We start from the raw sequence: 12396 nt of genomic DNA, 5'->3' as shown, positions 1-12396 counted from the left end.
GGGCGACACTGTGGTCTGTGTATGCTCTATGCATTCGCCCCATGCGGGTTCACTTGTATTCTTCTACTTACAGAGGCCTGCAGACAGACGTCATCCCCTGAAAATGTCCAAAACAAGGTGCAGGCCAATGAGGAAGAGGAGAGGCTGAATAGAGAACTGGAGCTAACTACCAAGGAGAGAAATGAGCTGACAGATCGCCTCCTTTATGTGACAGGTGGATCCATGAGCAAGAGGTATGCATTGCTCCAAGAAAACGACCTTGTTCTAAACCTCATCTCCCATAGAGAGGAGATGCAGAACCTGACCCTTACTGAGGAGTGAGTTTGGAAATGGACCCTCTGATTCCACCTGTTGAAAATCTGAACTTGTGATCTGAGTGAAGATTTCAGGGATAAAGTCACTTGGGCATGAGTTCCCAGTGTACAATTGGAAAGCCCTTGACAGGTGGTAGCTTTGCAAGGTTCTAGGTGCTGTGAGTTTATGGAGAGTGTTTGTACTTGCTAGGAAGGTGACTGAATGCTATCATCTCATGGCAGCACCCTTAGGTGACAGGTCCCACAGTGTTCATATCAATGCTTAACTAGAAGTCCTGAGGCTCAGGCCTGTTCCTTCTTGTCTCTGTGCCTTAAATTCCGAGACAGTAATGGTGCATACATTTCTACTGATTCTCATTGTGCTCTTTCCATATTTGTCTCTCTTTCTCATTCTCTGAGTCTGTTTACTTTCCTTTTCTTGTGGGTGTGTCCCAGTTTGTGTGTCTGTGTGTGCACAGGTCTGCATGCATATGCACAACTTTTATATGTTTCTGTGTCCCTCCACCCTTGGAATTTAGGGGTCTGTTTTTTGACCTCAGGATTTACCTGTATAATAGTTTCATGGAGGTGTGAGTGCTTTATTTTGGAAGCCCCACTTTCAACAGCACAGTTCTTTGCCTGTGTGGTCACATTTGTCTATACATTTGTATGCCTTGGGCAGATTATAAGTTTGTGGCAATATCTGGTCTCATCTCCAGAATTATGTGTACTGTCTGCCTCTAGAATATTAGTTATTCGGCTTGTAGCATTCCACTTGTCAAAACAGGAAAAATGAAATCAGAGGTTTCTGGAAGTGTGTGTGTGTGTGTGTGTGTGTGTGTGTGTGTGTGTGTGTGTGTGGTTGGGTAAGCTCTATGGCCTAGGCTCTTGACAGCATAACAGGTTTGAATGCAGATCCAGCCCTCCTGATTGAAAAAAGTGAGCCAGGGAACCCTTTATCTGGGTGCTTAGCTTCTGTTATCCTGGGCACACAATTCCAAGTTTCTGAAGCTGAAGAAGATCCAAATATGTAGAATTCAGAAAGTGTCCTTCCAGGGCTGGGGTAGTACAGGACGCAGCCTGAGTTCATATAATCCTAAACCTCGATGTTCATTGGGTTCTATCTTCCTGGGGCCAGCCCGTACTTCAGGCCAAATCCATTTTATGAAAACTTGAAGATAAAGGAGAAACAGGTCATGTCATTACTGCACAACTTAGACACAAAGAACATTGAACATCGTGAGAAATTTCAGGAGCTCAAGAAGGAGATTAACTTCTATCGGTAAGTACTGGTCAGAAGGGCCCATCACTTGTGGAATATCCATTGCTGCCTCTCTTTGTTCTGGACTGGAGAGCCTGCAGCTCTGGGTCCATGTCTTCTGCTGTTTAAATATCACTGTGCCGTGGGTCTTTTGGACTCAGTTTCAGTTCCATAAGAGACTGTGACTTCTCACCACAGTGTCTATGCATCTTTAGAAGGCTCTGGATAGATCTATACTGATTCAGGCATCAGAGTGTTATTAGGCCGACCTGGGCCTCTGGGGTCATACCAGGTTTAACAAAGCTGAATGTGTGGACCACATGGTTAGCATGACCTCCCTTGGTTCTACTGTCCTCTTGTGGTTGTTTACTGCCTACTAATTGATGTTGCCCCGATGCATTGGGCTTTCATGGATAGTTGTAGATCCCTTGTTCTTTTGGAGAGACATGGACTCTTATTGGTGCTTGGGTCACAGAAACAATTTATTCTTCCCTGGATTGGCCGTTTGCTATTTGTGCAGCAGCCTTACATGTATGGAGATGTATTCTACGAAGTCTTTATGGGAATCTGGGTCCTGGTGGAGTTTGTGGGATTTGGCAGTTGGAATGGGAGGAAGAGGCTTCAGGATCTTACTATGCAGAGTGTGTTTCCAGCAACCTGCACAGCCGGCTCCTGATGGACCAGGCATGTATGAAGAAGAAGTTGGTCACATTGAAGCAGGAGTGCAAGGAGTTACAGCGATATTTGTTTGAGTTGAACCCGAATGATGAAGACGAACAGGAGAAGACCAGCAACCTCCAGACCCAGCAAAATGTGGTAGGAACAAGCAGCTGAGTCAGATTAACAATGTCTGATACCATTTGCCTATTGGATACATCTTTGCTTCCCCTATCACCTTTCTAATCTCCCCACACCCAGTCAGTCACCCACCTCATGTGATAGAGTTATTCATTGCTCTGTCTATGCACAAGTATTCTGGGATGTTAACCACTCTTCAGAAACTGAATTATGGGCAATTATACTTCTCTGCCCTTTTTGAAACTGCAATCCAGAAATGGTGACAGAGGAATAACATATCACATGACTGAAGGCAGCAACTTGACAGCTGGTATGCGTGTCCCCACCACATCCGTGTCTTAATAGCTGCCTTCTTCTCCCAGGTCTCAGGAACTGCAGGAGACATGGAATAGGACGGATCCCAGGAAGACAGCCCCCTGAAGAATGAGTTTCTCTCTCAGGAGTTCCCTGTGACGACAATCCTCACAGTCAAAGACTTTTTGTGGGTGAATATTCTTCTTCTCAGATAATTTCCTCAATGTATAGAGACCCTACATTTATGTATCCGTATGCCAGCCTGTCTGGTTGAGGTCTTTCTCCTCTCTCATACCGACAACACCATTTGAGAGACAACTGAGGGGACTGCCTTGACATCTCACGTCCTAGAGGAGAAACAGCACTACAACTGTGTTTCTAAATGTTCATTAAGAAAATGCTGTTAAGAAATGTTTTTGGTTATGATTTTCATTGAAGTTTTCTTTTTGTTATTTCATACTTATATATTCTTGTTACTGTTTTTCATTTTATACCATTTTAGGTATTCATTTTATTCCTGTTTTTTGTAAATTGTACTCCTTATGAATAAAAATTGATTTGAAACTCTTGACTCTTAAGACCATCTTATTCAAGGGTCCTTTCCCCTCCTGTAGACTTAGAACTGACAGCTGGATATGGATCTTTGCATGGACCAGGCAGCATGGGTAAATAGGGAATTCAAAGCCACCAAGGGGTACACAGGGTGATAGTGTCTTTTGTGTGGATAATGTGACTTTTTTTATGGACACACACTTTATGATGTAATCACTGACATACTGTATCCATGCTGTCATGTATTCTTCTCATCCTAGTCTATATCAGTCTACAACACACATTCCTTATTGACTGTGTGCACCAGATATTGAGTAACACACACTCATGCCTGTAGAGCTGCAGTAAAATGACAACTTTCACAAAGGAATATAGAATAATCCTAATTGAGAACCATGTTCCTCAGTTTTTCTTACAATACAGCATTAGTATTAAACCACAAAGATAATGACCATTAACGTCATTTTGGGAAATAGGTTTTTATAGGTGCTGTTTCACTTGATCATTCATATGCTGTGTTTTTTATTGTTGCTGATTATATTTATTTTTATCATTTAACTCAATGGATCTTTTTTTTTTCAAATGTATGTATGTATGTATGCACTCCTCAGTGCATTTCCCTCATGATCCAAAAGAGGGAATAGCATTCCCCATTGTAAATGATTGTTAGGGACCATGTGGTTCTTCTGAGAGAGCAGCAGATGCTCTAACCTGTGTGTCATCACCACATCTCCTGCAGGTGGCTTTTGTCCTTCCAGGGCATGTGCTATACTAGATGGACGCCATCATCTCCCATTAAGGAGAGAGATCTCAGGAGATGTGTATGTACAGGTGGTTGAGCAGTGCCTGCTCAATGTGGCAGCCTGCTAGGCATCCACACCGGGCTCTGGTGCCTCCACTGCTCATTGTGCATTCAGGATCATCCTCCAGCATCACTCAGTTTCAATTCCAAACAGATCTTTCACTTACTATCGATGATTATATACATTAAGCACATCTGATAAAATACTGAAGAGACTAGCCTCCTTCTACAGGCCAACTTGGCATAATGAATTCTTTTGATAGAAAGCAAGATAATTATCTTAATCTATGCAGGTCAGGGAGGACCTCAAGAGCATCCATAGTGAATGCAGACTGCAGCTGTGACCACATGTTTCTTTTGCATAGCACGTCTGTGCAAGCCCAGAGCTTAGGTGGGACAGTTCATGTTTCACCTTTTACATGGAAATCTGTGATTGTATTGAGAAAGTATATGTTCCACGGGACTCATTTCCAATTTATGGAATTAAACTGACTTACTGAGAGTGGAGGTGACTCAGAGCGATAAAGTGAAGAAGAATAATCCAGTATGTCTGCAAACAGATGCTGTCTCATTAGGGCTTTTCAATGCTCAGCAGCTGGAGAAGCAAGGGAGAGGCATTGGTGACTCTCAAGCTTAGGTCCTCTAGTCATTATAAGCTGACCATGACACAAAAAGGGTCATAGGTATCACACTAGAACCTAGTAACTAGATTTAACCAACCTATCACATTAATGCTATGTTTGGTGCTATTTTTTGCCCTCTTAGGACCTGGAAGAGGCTTGGGGTTTTCTAATCCTACTCATAATGTATTATCCTTCCCAACACTATGGGCTTTGTTCTGTTAATGCTAACAGCGCCATCCAATACCTAGGATATTTTCTACTGACATGTGTGACATGAGACAAAACAGTCCCTGTCATCCCTCACCTGAATAAACTTCCTTAGAGGAAAGTGTAGGTGGAGGGTCCTTCTTTCCTCTCCAAGATCGAGAAACATTTCCAGTCTTCAGACAAGTGTGTCAGCCATTGTCCACTGACTTTCTTGAGATGTCCACAATGTCAGCTGAGTGAGGGCAGGGCAGGGCAGGGCAAGGGATTGGGGCAGGGCAGGGTAGGGCAGGGGATTGTGGCAGGGCAGGGGAGGGCAGAGCACTGGGGCAGGGTATTGGGGCAGGGCAGGGGTTTGGGGCAGGGCAGGGGTTTGGGGCAGGGCACAGCAGGGCATTGGGGCAGGGCAGGGCAGGGCATTGGGCAGGGCATTGGGGCGGGGCAGGGCAGGGCATTGGGGCAGTGCATTGGAGCAGGGCAGGGCAGGGCAGGGCAGGGCAGGGCAGGGCAGGGCAGGGGATTGGGGCAGAGTCCATGAGATGTTAGTAGGCAACAGGCCAGCTGGGGCTAGTGTGGGTACAGGGCTTCTAGTGTGGGTGTGAGAGGAGTAAATTAGGAATGGTCAGATTCTGATGCAGCATATAGGCGGGAAGCAGCTTAGACCATCTCAGTGCCATATAGAGACATTGTAGACACTGATGGGCAATGTCGGGATAGTAGGGTCCCATATAGTGCTCTCTGCAGGTGTCAGGAGAGCATACAGTGGCTCTGTTAGACTTATGACAATCAGGCAGGCACTGGGTGCAAGTGAGAATCATGGGACAAGCCCTGTGTGCAGCCTGGTTTTGGGACATTCCCAGGTGCCCCATGGACTGCAAATTAAAGGCAAAGGACACAGGGAAGCCAGCAATTCCCATGCACAGGACATAAATACCTGTAGATCTTACTAGAATTTCCATAGACTATCTGTCACTCGTCCTCATTATAGAAGGCACCAACATTCTGCCCTCTACTTCAACTTGGTGAGACAGCTATTCTAACTCCAGCAGGAAGGCCTCAGGGAAGACAGTAAGAACTCGCAGGTGACCCCTTTTACTATTGAAACATGGTCTTCCTATGGAGCCCAGAGTGGCTGTAGGGTCCTAATGCTCCTGCCTCACAGTGACTAGAATTCCAATCCACCCTCAAGCGCAGTTGATTCATAGCCAGATCTGATTAAGGACAGCTAAGGCCCTAGGGTGCTAGGATTACCAGGGTCCTAGTAAGTTTCTCCAGCCTAAATTACAACCTGAGTCAGTGCCGCTATTTGGGACACCGCCTGATCCCCAGTGACATCACACCTTGGAACTCTTTGTCAAGCATAAGCTGTTATGGGAATGAAGGACCCACACAATAAAAATTGGTCTGGATACTCCTAGGTCAAGAATCCCCTGTTGGAAATGCCTTGGACCACAAAATTTTAAATTCTAGATCCTTCTGGCTTTTAGAAGATTTATAAATACAAAAAAAGAAAGATGGGCATAGTAATTTAAGCCAGTGATCCCAGTCATGGGAAACTGAGTCAGAGTGATGGAAGACTGTAAGTTCCAGGGCAACCTGTGGTTCAAGAAAAAAAAAAAAGGCATGGTGAATATTCCACTCAAGTAGAAAACAAAAGGGTTTCACATGGGCCCTGCCATCTACTGGTCAGCACTCTCATCACCACAGCCACAGGGAGACACTGGGGAACATTTCCCACTGTCTCTCTTTGGGATGCATTCCACCCCATGATTCTATGTGAGGAATCCCCCAAAGGTTGCATCATGTGAGGGACCTATAAAGTTCCAGGATTGGGAGAATTTAGGAGTTTATAATTAGGGATGATCTACAGCTGTGGCAAAGCCTTTTCCCAGCACATGGCAGCCCTAGGTTTGTCCCCAACAGTAAAAATAAAATCCCCCAAAATAATTCAAACAAAATGTCCTGAAGCCTGCGCCCTGACCAGTCTCCTCAAAAGTGCGCAGGAACCTGGGTCCACATTTAGGACCCAGCACGGCCTCTGTGACCCGTGAGAAGGGATCTAATATGGGAATTAGTACAGTATGACTTATCCTTGTGGATACCTTTGGTGACAATAACCACCTGACCCCTGAAAACCCATCTACCTGGGGGGCTCAGCACTCATGTCACCCAAAAAGCCCAGATCCTAGGGCCAGCATGGGCAGGTGGTGAAGAAAGTTTGTCTCTCGTGAACATCAGTTGCTGCTCCTGACCTGACTCTATCCTCAGGAGACAATGTCACCCCAGAAAGTGTGGGTGTCAATGGCTCTTCCCAGGCCAAGACTGGGATACTGCTTAAGTTCCACAATGCACAGCAGTGCTCACTCTAGAGCTAAATGTTCTACAGCTGAAAGGGGTGGGTGCTCAGCTGGCCACGCCCCTCCCCTGCAGTATTTAGTGCACTCAGAGTGGTGCTTCAGATGTGAGGGACTTCTTGAGGCTACTCCCATGGAGAATGGCAGATTCATCAGAACGGGGCACAGGGTGAGTTCAGAGCACAGCTGGGAGGAATTTAGGGATGCCAAGCCATGACTAAGACCAGATCCTGGGCTGACAGGCAGTTGAGCTGGAGAACTGGCATCCAAAGTGTGACTGCCTGAATTCCTCTTAGACCAAAAGCCCTGGATCTGAGCTACTTTGGTGCGTGCTCCTAAGTGGGGTCCCAGACACAGCTCAGAATTGGGGCTGTGCATGGACTTTGGTGCTGGCAGCAGGTGGCTTAGCCATAAAGTGCCCAGCTTTCCCATCTGTGCCCACTCAAACTCCTCTGTTTCATTTTAGGTGTGTTTGGTATAGTTTTGAGACAGGGTATCTTGTAGCAGCCCAACTTGCTTTGAGCAACAATGTAACATAAAAATAACCTTGAATTCAAAATCCTCCAACCCCTCTGTCCCAAGTCCTGGAATTAAGACCTCCAGCTGTGACCATTTTACTGCAGCATAGGATCCATCTGTATTAGAGTGAGCTTTGGAAATACTGGAGCTCCGACTGTTCCTTAGAATTCAGGTTTCCTTAATTCTTAGTAGGAGTTTTGTGATGATGCTGATGAGAGAGTCAGGAGTTACACTGGGAGAGGTAACAGTCCTGGCAGCCCTGAGTGCTCAGTGAAAGTCAAGACAGAAGCCTGCTGATTAGCACCTGAGTGAAAGTGGGAGGATTCAGAGTTCAAGAACAGACTCAGTTACATTCCTAAGACCATATTGCAACATTTTTTGTTTCATTTTTGGCTTGTTTTCTTTGAGACAAGGTGTTAATTTATAGCCCTGGCTGTCCTGGAACTCACAATGCCTCTGCCTCCCAACGGACGGAATTAAAGGCATGTGCCAACATGCACTGCCACTAATTAATTTTTAATTAAACATGCTGGCACAATCCAGTAATCCCAGTGCTTAAGAGGCCGAGGCAGGCAGATATCTGGCTTCCTGACAAGTCTGATCTACAGAGAGCATGTCAGAATAGCCAGGGCCAAACAGAGAAACCCTGTCTCAAAAAACAAACAACAAAATGAATTTGTTTTAAAGAAGAGAGGAACGATTTAACAGAGAATTAGAGGCCAAGATCCAAATGATATTGGGTAGTACAGAGCCTAGCTTCTGAGATGAAACTGGACACTATGGGGTTAGGGTGGGGATTCTCATCTTGGACTGGGAGACAGAGGGTGACTTCAGGCATGGAAGGTTCAGTCAGTCATTAGTCAGGATTCTCAATCAAGAGGGTGTTGTAAGTTCCAAAATGTGTGAGCAGTGTTCTGCATGAGAGTAGAAGAACCCGCCTACCTATACAAAACAGCCAATGAAGAGTAATCACAAGCATACGTCTGGAGGTCCACAAGAGGTTAATGTCCACCTTAGTGTGGATTCTTCAGAGCACAGGTGGAGAGGAGTAGAAGAGCTGATGGTGGCTGAGGCAGGAGAGGAGTTCGGGTGTGAATTTGAGCCAGTAAAGGAGCTTGTAGGTTGGGCAGAGCAATGAGAGGTCTAACAGCATAGCTGTTGAGATCCTTCAGATTAATTTGTCTTAAGAGCCTCATGCCATAGCCAGGGACAGGAGTAGATCTGACTATTGGGTGGCTGGGCTCATATAGCCCAACAGGTTTGTCCTTGCATCTGTGGGATTCCAAGTCTCTCCCTTTAGACACAGCCATGGAGAAGGTGTAGCAGTGAAGGTGCAGATGGCTTTGCAATGCTTGGCTTATGGTGTTGAGTACTTCATGCTCCACAGAGCTAGGAAATGTCCTAGAAGCCAGGGAGGCTGAGCATGAGGAAGACAGGTCTCTGGGAGAGAGAAATGATAACCAAAGTCACTAAGAACTTCCTGAATCACAGTGTCTGTTAACCATATATTTTATTTACTTATTTTTATGGGCCTGAGTGCTTCACCTAATAAATGCTTGTGCACCATGTGGTATGTGTGGTGCCCGTGAAGTCCAGACTGATTCCCTAGAATTGCAATTACAGGTTAATAGGAGCCACCATGTGGACACTGGGAACTGAACCTTGGTCTTCTGCTCTTAGCCACTAAACCAACCATCTCTTCAGCACCACCCCCCAATTGTATAGTCATTAAGATTTAACCATTTGGCCTTCAGTATTTGAATTAATACAGATGTGACAAGAGTTATAGTTAACATGGTGGTTCAGGTATAGACAGGCAGGCATCTCATTGTATACAAAATATGAATCCTTCCTTCCTTCCTTCCTTTCTATCTTTCTTTCTTTCTTTCTTTCTTTCTTTCTTTCTTTCTTTCTTTCTTTCTTTCTCTTTTTGATTTACTCTTGGAGACAGTGTTGTTTTTTGTGTAGCTGACCTGGAATTAGCTCTGTAGAGGAAGCTGGCCTGGAATTCAGAAATCTGTCTGCCTCTGCCTCCCAAGTGTTAGGATCAAAGGCCTGTGCCACACCACCACACATCCTTCTGTTTAAAGGAAAAATGTAGTCTTACAGGTCAGCATGAGTTTAGCCCCGGTATAAACATTTTCCTAGGCCTTAGGAGCTGTAGAGTTCATGAAGGATTTGCTGCCTTCCCCTTTAGCCTGGCTAACTATGAGAGCTCCACACACATGGGTGTTTGCTTCACAAGAGTCTGGAGGATGAGGGTCACAGGCTGAGGTAACTGTGTAGAGCAAAGGATGCTTGGTGAAGGTCAAGTGGGTAAAATGCTGAAATGCTGAGAGAAGAGGCCTATGGTAGGCGCCTCCTACACCTGAGACTTCCAACCCCGAAAAGCAGGGGTAGAGAGTGAGGATGCACAGTGCACACAGGTCAGGAAAAAGCCATGTTCCCGAAGCCTCCATGAGTGGTGGACAGGCTCTAGGGCACCATGAGGGACCTCAGGAGCTTCTGCACTTTGTAGAATTACAGGGTTATATGTTTCACATGCCCATGATTTGCCCACTGCAGCAGGGAGAAGCCAACACCAGAAACCTCCAGCTCCCAGCCCTGCTTTTGCCATGTAGGTTTATCCAGAAAGAGGTTGGAAGTACCTGGACCTGGAGTCTCAGGTGGTTGTGAGCCACCTGACCCGGGTGCTGGAGACTGAACCCAAGTCTTCTGCAAGAGCAGCAAAGACCTGTGTGCTGCCTGGCCCAGCCAGGGCTGTGAAATGGGATTTATTTTCATGCTGAACAAGCCCAACAACAGTTTAGGTCCCTAGAAGCCACGTAAACCTGGATGCAGTAGTGTCTGTCATCCTGCCCTTCCTACTGGGAAATATGAACCTAAAGTGGACAGTCTCTAGGATTAGGGGGAAGGGCTAGCCTAGCAATCACAGCCATGGATGAGAGGTAGGTGAGGACCTGTGCTCAGTTTGTCTCTGACCTTTAAACAGGCACACACACACCTATACTCACAGAAACGCCATACAGACATACGTGAAAAAGGAAATAAAAACAAACAACATTGAAAATACAGTATACTGGGGCTGGAGGGATGGCTCAGTGGTTAAGACCACTGACTGCTCTTCCAGAGGATCTGAGTTCAATCCCCAGCAACCACACATTGTGTCTCATAACCATTTCTACTCTCATATACTACCCTTTACTGTTGTGTCTGAAAACAGGGACAGCGTACTCAGATGGACAAAATAATTAGTTTTTTAAAATCCTTTTCTTAAAAAAAAAAAAAACTCTTCTGTGACACATGATCATTGTGTGATTCCAAATGTCGCTAAGTCAGTAAAGTCCTATTGCTACATGGTGCACCAGTTGTGTCAGCCTTGGTAGTAGAATGGCACAGTTGAAAATTTGCTGGTCACAGTGACCAGGCAGCCTAGAAAGCTAACCATGTGCAGAGAAGGCTGTGCTGTGTCCTAGTCCTCTACCCACACTGCCCCTCATCCCTACGAACATAGCACAAAGAACAGATGAGGAATGTTCCAGGATTCTTTCCTCTTTGATTGCCTTACTAACCTAGCCCTGTGCTACATGTAACCTTGTCACATCCTCTGTCCCATCCCTAAGCCCTCATACCTGTCAGATAAGACAGGGATCTTGCTTTGGGGGGAAGCTCTGGTCCCTCTCTGTCCTAACAGGCTCTGAGCCATCGCTGAAAGCCCTCTGAGGACTGAGGGACATCCATAGCCAGTGCTCTGACTTCCAGGAAGGTTTGAGGAAGGGGGTCCTCTTCTTGTGGTGCCTCTAGTAGGAGCAGCCCACACTTGGGCCCAGCTCCCACTGTCAGAAAAAGGAGGGTGGCTCTGGTCTTTGCACAGCTCTCTAGCTGAATGAACAGTGCATCTCTCCTCTCTCTCTTGCAGGAAGTCTCCAGTCTCTGGTGCAGGTGCTGTTCCCAAGACAAAGGAAAGGAAAGTGCTAAGTGAGGGTTCCCGGGATCCTTTAAAACATTATCTGCATTGTCTTCATTAATGTTTCTGTTTAATTTTTTATTCCATGTGTATTGATCTCCTTGTAGGGGTGTGCATGCCAAAGCATGAGTGTTGAAGGTGGAGGAAAAGCCATGGGAGTCACTTTATCCTACTGTGCGGGGTCCCAGGCTCTGAACTGGGTCATTGAGCTTCTTTACAAAGTGCTTTCATGCTGAATTTCTTGCTGACTCTGATTTCAGGGAGAGCATCTCATACAGCCCAGACTGGCCAGTAAACTACTGATCATCCTACCTCAAGCATTACCATCTAGTTCATGAAAGGTTGAGTTATTGACATGAGGAACTGGGGATGGGCAGAGGTGCATGACTGAGGCTATCTCTGCTCAGTGGCATGCCTTTGGGGACAGATAGTTTTCATCACTGAGGTGTCATTTGAGTGCAGTGCTCCTCTGGAGAGAAGGAGTCTCTTTTGCCAGGGCATCAGGCTCTCCAGACAGGACTTGAAGGTGGAGGTCTGGAGGCCAGGCCTGCATTCCTCTTCAGAAGCTGCATTTACCACTCTGGACAGTGCTATAGCACAGGGTCACATATCCAGTTCCACCCTGAGACCTGCTGAGTCACATGCAGTTTGTGCTGAGAAGCAAACTGGGTGTCCTGCAAGGGCAGTGTGTGCCTCTCAACCACTTACTCATGCTTTCCTTAATTGTAC

At 46.0% G+C, this 12396-nt stretch overlaps 2 protein-coding genes across 5 annotated transcripts in view; one reads left to right on the top strand and one right to left on the bottom strand.

Moving 5' to 3' along the window:
* The window catches only part of LOC147998964 (disks large homolog 5-like), an 81511-nt gene extending 78304 nt beyond the window's left edge, over window positions 1–3207 (top strand). The window contains exons 2-5 of one of the 2 annotated variants that reach the window (XM_087595940.1): window positions 74–233; window positions 1432–1575; window positions 2208–2370; window positions 2715–3207. In XM_087595940.1, the coding sequence (XP_087452066.1) occupies window positions 223–233; window positions 1432–1575; window positions 2208–2370; window positions 2715–2744 (348 nt within the window). In that variant the 5' untranslated portion in view covers window positions 74–222 and the 3' untranslated portion in view covers window positions 2745–3207. The remainder of the gene's footprint in view (window positions 1–73; window positions 234–1431; window positions 1576–2207; window positions 2371–2714) is intronic. The other variant, XM_087595939.1, reaches the window with a different exon arrangement.
* The window catches only part of LOC147998961 (disks large homolog 5-like), a 133020-nt gene that overhangs the window by 27725 nt on the left and 92899 nt on the right, over window positions 1–12396 (bottom strand). The window lies entirely within an intron of this gene.

This window comes from Rattus norvegicus, chromosome 19 (genome assembly GCF_021556685.1).
Source record: "Rattus norvegicus strain SHRSP/BbbUtx chromosome 19, alternate assembly SHRSP_T2T, whole genome shotgun sequence".
Classification (NCBI taxonomy): Eukaryota; Metazoa; Chordata; class Mammalia; order Rodentia; family Muridae; genus Rattus; species Rattus norvegicus.
The sequence above is the reverse complement of the archived record's forward strand: the minus strand, read 5'-3'. Positions and strand labels throughout refer to the sequence as shown.